The sequence below is a fragment of the Sprattus sprattus genome, assembly GCF_963457725.1.
Source record: "Sprattus sprattus genome assembly, chromosome: 2".
Classification (NCBI taxonomy): Eukaryota; Metazoa; Chordata; class Actinopteri; order Clupeiformes; family Clupeidae; genus Sprattus; species Sprattus sprattus.
The window spans coordinates 68,830,037-68,837,536 of NC_137921.1; the positions used below are offsets into that span (position 1 = coordinate 68,830,037).

The 7,500-nt window shown below is 41.4% G+C and overlaps 1 protein-coding gene across 1 annotated transcript in view; it reads right to left on the reverse strand.

The window, feature by feature from the left end:
• runx2b (RUNX family transcription factor 2b) overlaps positions 1-7,500 on the reverse strand; it is a gene marked incomplete at its 3' end in the record, with an annotated part of 43,059 nt that overhangs the window by 17,341 nt on the left and 18,218 nt on the right. The window contains exons 2-4 of the mRNA XM_080860454.1: positions 4,871-5,133; positions 3,704-3,860; positions 438-542 (exon numbers count right to left, since the gene is read on the reverse strand). Coding sequence (XP_080716580.1) covers positions 438-542; positions 3,704-3,860; positions 4,871-5,133 — 525 coding nt within the window. The remainder of the gene's footprint in view (positions 1-437; positions 543-3,703; positions 3,861-4,870; positions 5,134-7,500) is intronic.

Sequence of the window (7,500 nt, forward strand, 5' to 3'; positions counted from 1 at the left end):
GACAACAAACCACATGCAAATATTTATACTGCATATAACAAGCAAAACACACACACACACACACACACACACAGAAATTTAACGACCAGTGAGTTCTGGCAGTGTCTCGTTGCTGCTTCACCAATGTATTAACGAGTCAGATAGACCCATGTACTCTAAAAATATCTATTTATCGCAGCGAAAGCAAAAAAGAAACCTCCAAATGTCTTCACCTCAGTGACTTCACAGAACAACCAGTTGCGGTCCGCGGCAAGTATCCCTGGCCACTCTACACAACACTCCAAACATCTGCCCGTAAACCCATACCATGATCTGACTGAAATGACAACGTGGTTAACCCCCACTGACCCGACGCCATTGGAGAACTGACCCGCCGCTGAATCCACTGTGGAGTTTGGCCTCGTGCTCTTATTATGAGTTCAGGATTAGTTACTCACGTCTTGGCTCGCGCGGTCCGTCCACAGTGACTTTGATGGCCCGGTGGTAGGTTGCTACTTGCGGCGGGTTGGTGAATATTGTAATTGTCAGGGTGAAGCTCTTGCCTGTGTACACATGCAAAAAGGACACACACACACACACACACACACACACACACACACACACACACACACACATACATACAACACAAACATTCACAACCGTTAAGCAAATTTCTAGATACAAACTTGGGGCTGTCTTTCACATGTCTTAGTAAAATATTCAGTCTGAATTAGATTTATTCCCTTATGCCTTTTCCTCCCAAACAAGGCAGATAAATGCTTTTGAAGGACCCCAATCAACCCTATACCAGAGCACAGGTAGCAATGAAGCACAGCACAGCACAGCACAGCACAGCACTGCACAGCCCAGATGGCGGTTTGAAGCCATAACTTTGGTTCATCAGGCCATTTGCGGGTCCTTAACGACGATCCCAGACGGTTGTAAGCCGTCTCCTCAGGCTTCGCGCGGGAATGCAAGGGATTAATAGGGGAGCCTGATGGGTCTCGGCTCACGTCTGTGATTGGCCACTTGTGGAGACAGGAAGTGGTGGGAGGAATGCTATGACAACAGCTGGCAGCCTGCTTGTACTGTAATGCCTTAATGCCACACTCTGTTGGGCAAGTCTTTACTAAAGACAGACAGACTTATTACTTAAATGTCTTTTTTTTTTATTGTAAGGTTCTCCCTGGCTGTTAAGTACTCTTTATTTTACCTGTGATTGGCTGAGCTGGTATGTGTAGAATGTGGACCAAATGCTCTTTGCAGAACTCAAAAGTGCAATTTCTTTAAATGTCTTTCTTATTCTCATCAACAACATATGGGCCAGATTTCAGATGTGTAGACAGTATGGATTATTTCTCATTTTTTTTAAAAAAATCTATTAATAAATACTCTTTCTTTTAATATTTTGATTTAATATTGCGCAGTAAAGGCATAAATGATCCACCCATTTATTTTTTTATAGCCTAACCATACATTTACACATGCTACAAAAATACATTAAACCAGAATATTAAATAAATATAAAATATCACATACAACACCAACAACATCTGTAACCCCTCGAACTGAACATGCTCTCTCTGTCATCACCCTTCTATCGCTAGCAGGCCTTCCCCCATCCCCTGGGGGGTCAGACAACCAGAAACTTCTGAAGAAACCGCTTTTGCTCAAAATAGCTTTTGATAACGCCTTACTCATATCAGGCTATACGTTTCTAAACTTCACACACACACACACACACACACACACACACACACACACACACACTGCCTACACTCGTCTCACTTCCTATGTGGAGACAGGGGCCTACACACACACACTGTCACACCGATAGAGACATGGAAACCGAAACAGCTTTGTGACCTTTCTTGTCCTCCCACGGGGGGCGTCTTGTCTTTGAACCGCTCAAGGAAAGGTTGTACGAGTTTCCCCAGATGCTGTATGTGTTCTAACATTACAGTACAGGTCACCTCAAGGCTTAATTGAACACCACAATGGGTGGCAGCCTATCTGTATAGTGTGAGCAGACAGATAGAGTGTGTACATATTCCACTGCTTTAGATGGATCTTATTCAAAGAGGTAGTAAGAATACTTCAAATAAATGCGTGTGTTACAATGATCACTGCTGTAAAGAAACTGTGTTTGCTCCATCATGGCTTTCTGAGTCAATTGTGATAGAGGGAAAAAAATGACCCACACACTTTAATCCTGCTACCTCTTTTTCTGTTTTCTATTAGATTTGATTATTTTTCTGCCCTTACACTTTGAAACCTTTACACATTCACACACAGTTGTTCTTTCTGGGTCCTGAGTCTGTGTATCCACTGCAAAAATACAAATGGTAGCTTACTGACAATCCCCCCCCCCCCCCCCCCCCCCTGAATCTCATTAAATCAATCAAATGAACGTGTTGCTCAGCACACAGCCTCCCTGTCTCTGCACCTGTGATGAGGTTAGGTAAGGGAGACAGGCCTGTAACTGATCCACGGGGGCAAACTGATGAGGAGTTATTCAGGGAATGGTCCCTGTCACTATATGACTACATGCCTTTGGGAACATAAAAACAAACACCCCTCATGGAGTCACCTGGTGTGACCCTTAATAACCATCACTGGTGTGGTAATATGAATCCATCAACACTCCCAGACTGGAGAATTAACTTTGTTTCGCTTTATTTCAATTCTGGATTGATCTACCGTACGTGATTATTATATTTGTCTTGTAATCATGGGGTCTAAGGAGGGTGATGAGGTACAACTACGCTATCTAAAAAGGTATCTTCAAGATATTCCTAGTGTAAGTATATGAATCTAATGATACTTAAATCTGAGAGAAATCGAGTTATGGAGTCAACCCATAATTGTTTCTGGACTTGTCTTTCCCTACTTCTTTTTAGAATTTGCACCAAACAAAGCTCTTCAAACATCTCAGTCATGAATATTTTACACCAAGACCTTATAACTTTAACTATGCCTACAAAAATCCTCTGAGGATACTATACATTAGGTTGCCAGTTTTACTTCTTGCCTCAATAACTAAATAAAACACATAAGGGATGCTGCTGACTGTGCTTGCCAGGCCTGTTACATCATGTTTCATCACTTCCTCTGAACTCTGCCTGGGTTGCCAGTACAGGACAGGCGCTAATGACTCAGATTCCTTCAACACCATTTCAAACTTTTTTTATGACACTGGTCTTAAGCATGGGCCCCGGCTCAAGAACACGGCCGGTTTGGCTCGATGAAATCCCATTGTTAATATTCTATTATATGATGTGTCAGCCTGTGGTCGCTTTCCCAGTATATGTTAGCAGGGAAATCCAGATTGACCCTGTGTAATATCTCTAATGTCTGATAATAGATGATTCAGACTTTGATTGACTAGAGACACACAGAGCAGTGTGGGAACAGTTGCCTTTGGATATGATGCAACTTGTCATAATGGACTGGTTGTCCATCTCAAGGTGTAAGCTCAATAACCATCTCAAGCAGGTTGTTATAATTTATTACATTTAAGTTACCTCAATAATTAGTTTTTCTGGTTACTTTCAGAGGTTACTTCTCTCTGAATTTTTATTTTTTTGAATGAATCTCTTAATTTGTTTTATGAACACCTTGATAGACGTTTGAGTCCTGTAAGTGCAGTGTCAAATATGGCGTCGAACTCTGTTTAGTAGTGTGGCCGGCACAAGTGTAAATTAGTTTGGTGTGTTGGACTGACCTCTTCCGCTCCTTCCCACAAAGCGGAGGTCGTTGAAACGAGCAACCTGGTTCTTCATAACTCCAGAGGCGTTCCTCAGTTCTGCCGAGTAGTTCTCGTCATTGCCGGCCATCACTGTGACAGTCGTCCCGTCAGTTACCTCCCCTAGTGCAACAACCTGGCAGTGAATGGGTCGATTATTAAGTCAGCCGTGCTGTCCAGCACATGAGGCTACAGTACACTTGTCAGATCATCATGTAGACCATGGCAAAACACTATTAAAAATTAAAACGTAAGTAGTTTTATTGTAAATGTAATTATTTATGCTTAATTAATGTATGTAGTAAATACTAATGCAAAAACGTGTTGCAGATACATAAAAAAGCTACTACAAATGTAAGCATTAAAAACAGCCCACAAAATCAGATCTAAAGATAAGATAGAACACAGCGTATTGACAGTGACGAAATTTTAAGGCAGCCTAATGATTACAGTGCATTAACTATTTTATAAAGTTATCTGAGAGTTCTAAATAGTTTCCCTACTGATGGTCTCGGTAGCCTGTGTATCAACTACCCCAGGAAGACAGACCAGCGGAAAGCTTTTGATTAGGTCATTATGACTTATATCTCGAGGACAGACCGGAAATATTCAGGCCATTAGTAAGTGGTCTGGGATTGTAGTCCTAACATTTTTTTTTTTTTTTTTTTTTTTTATCTATTTGAATACTGCTTATAAATGCAGTGTCTTGGGTGTTGGAATTGCTTTTAAAACAAAATATGTCTCAAGCTCTCTCTTAAAAAGTCTACAAACCATACACAGGTTTACATTGGAGAGGTATTTAAAAATGCAGCGCTGTCACAAAGATTGTAAACTTAATTCGAATAAGTCACAGAGATGAGATGAACATTTTACTCATAGCCGCCTAAATATTTCTTTCTGGTGCAAATCTTTATCGACTGATGCGGAGGTAACACCTTCCATGTTTCAGGTTTACAGCGCTTCAGCACAGCTCAGACTTCAGGTAAGGACATTTTAAGAAGAGTACAAGTGCCACTAATACAAGTAAAAAAAAAATACATTATGTTTTCATTATAACCTGAATTATAATTACATGTTCTTTGATTGAGATAGTCAGGACTTCAATACCATGTTATTGAAATAATGGTTTTAAAAAAAAGGACTTACCTTGAACGCAACGGGTAAAGTTTTGTTACACCGCCAATGAGAAGGCAGAACAGAACAAAGGAAATTTGGACTGTCTGTCCGAACAAGTTCGGCTGGGTGATCGGCGATGATTTCGGCCATGGAGCGGTTCTCTTGAGGGCGCAGCCTGGGCACTGCCGCGTCTTGCTGTCCCGTGGTGGTAGTGGTGTTCACATCGTTCATTTTCACCGGCACAGGCTGGAGGCTACTAGACGGGGGACTGAACCTCCGACTTGCGCTGGGATCTACGGGAATACGCATCACAACGCTTTAGGTTAACAAAAGGTAGGCGATCCAGAGGAAAATGTTCAAGTCAAAACTCCTCTCCAGCGCGTTTGTCAGTGACTCCTCTGTCGCTGAGGGTGCCGCGCTTCTAAGCTCTCTTGCCAGTTTGAAATAGGACTCGGAAGTGGCAGGAATGTCGATGTAGGCTACAGTGCCGAAGAACTTCAACTGACGCTCCCTAAACTTATTTTAACGTAAAGAAGCCTTTGTATCATGCTTCTTACAAATCAAAATCGTAGCACCTTTTCGAAATGTCATCTGTTACATTTAGGCTAATAACCTACAAATAGTAGACGGATTATTATTTTAAAGACCGCCTATGGAGCGCTGATGAAAAATATTTAACTACATGCGCACAAAACAAATCATCCACGAGTTGATCTCGCCCTATCGTCCGTTTCTTTACCCTTTGAAATAAAAAATAAATAAAAACACAAATTACTACACGTTGTTGGTTGCGTGTTCTTCGCTGCTAATACGGAGCAAAGTTATCTCTAAGTGAATCTCCTACTGATCGCAAAAAAGACAGGAGCTTGTTGTTTGAGGTTAGAGGTTCGTGAAACTCAAACGGTTGTGGTCGATCGGACGAAACAAGCGCAGACGGCGAACTGTTTGTTGCCCCAAATGCGGTTAGCCTTTGAAGGCGAGGATTTCTCGTGTTGGAGCTTTTTGTGGTTTATATAGCTACAGCATCGGGCAGTCATTATACTGATGCGAGTTAGGCACGTGATGCCTCGAGTGTACACTAGCTTTATTCGGTAAAAAAAATTATAAGCACTTTTTAATTTCTATTGCCTGCCACTTCTGGTGCTTGGGTTGATCTATCTCGTATAAGAGATAATGCACGCACCCACAAACACGCATCGTGCACGCACGCCCACACACACACATCCATAAATACAATCATTATCTTAACTGCCGTCATTAAAGTGCTAAATTAAGTATGAATTGTCAAAAACACACACTTTAATTTCTGGTGCAACAGGTGGGCTAACTGTGCACTATAATGTTCAATTTAAGTGAAATACAGGTTAGATAGCAGTGAAACAACCATACAATTTTTCCAAGATCCTCTCAGAAAACAATATATATTTGACCTTCAGATGCATAATACTGTTGGCATCACAGTCTTGGAAAAATGATGGCCCCCCATACAGAAAAAAAGTCTGTCATGTCTGCTAAAGCAGTAATTACATAGAAGCTTGGCTTTGGCCATTACTGTGGAGGAAAAACACAGTTTCCCAATCATTCGACACCAGCACCAGATACCATTTTCTCATCACACCTGGAGATACACAAACACATCACTGTATGCAAACACTAAACTACTCCTCTTGTGGCTCAGTTATTTAAAATTGCATCTGACTTGACAATACAAGACCATCCAGAGCTGCATTGTTAACTGGTGGCCATCCCAACTAGGAGACATGGAGAGAATTCAATATGATCGTCCCATTATAATTGAATTATGGCGGAAGCAGCACAGAATGTTTGGGTTTTAAAACACAGCTCCCATTGATTCAGACAATTTTTCACCTACTCTAAGCAACTAGTTGCCCAGTGCTGTGAGGCTCAAACTAAGTCTTCAGCCTGCCGGACTTTAGCCAGACTTTTTACATCAGCAGAAAGACCAGGCCAGGCAGGCCAGACAGGGGAATGTCCACATCACCGTCTGAAAAGCCTTGAGTCACCCCAAACCGTGCTGAGTTAATGTCAGGGGGTGAGACAGAATTACATGACATCTGGAGGAGCCATGCTCTGGCCCTGATGTGCTCTTACTCGCGTTCAGTATAGGCTGTTTTGTAGACATCAAGAACACTTCATAATCAACACTGGACAAGTGTTAAAAATGAAAAAAAAAAAAAACTAACTACTGAAGTTTTTCTTATAGGGGTGAGTGTACAACGTTCTTCTGGAGGAGCCTTGCTCTGGCCCTGATATGCTCTTACTTGCGAATGTTCTATTTGGGCGCGCAAAGATGTTGAACTTGAAGTAGTGATGTGATTGGTCAATGTTTTGACACGTGTTGTGTGCGTCCACTCATTAGATCAAACAACACACAATTTGTAGAAAACAACACAATATGTGTCTAATCGGTAATAACACACAAATTGTGTGAGCTAACAACACATTTGATTTAAGAGTGTAGGCTGTTTTGTAGACATCGAGAACACTTCATAATCAACACTGGACAAGTGTTAAAAATGAAAAAAAAAAAAACTAACTACTGAAGTTTTTCTTATAGGGTGGGTGTACAACGTTTCTTCTTCTTCTTATAAGTGTTAATTTGAGAGCACTGCTGTAATGAAAAGACAGGTTAGACTTCG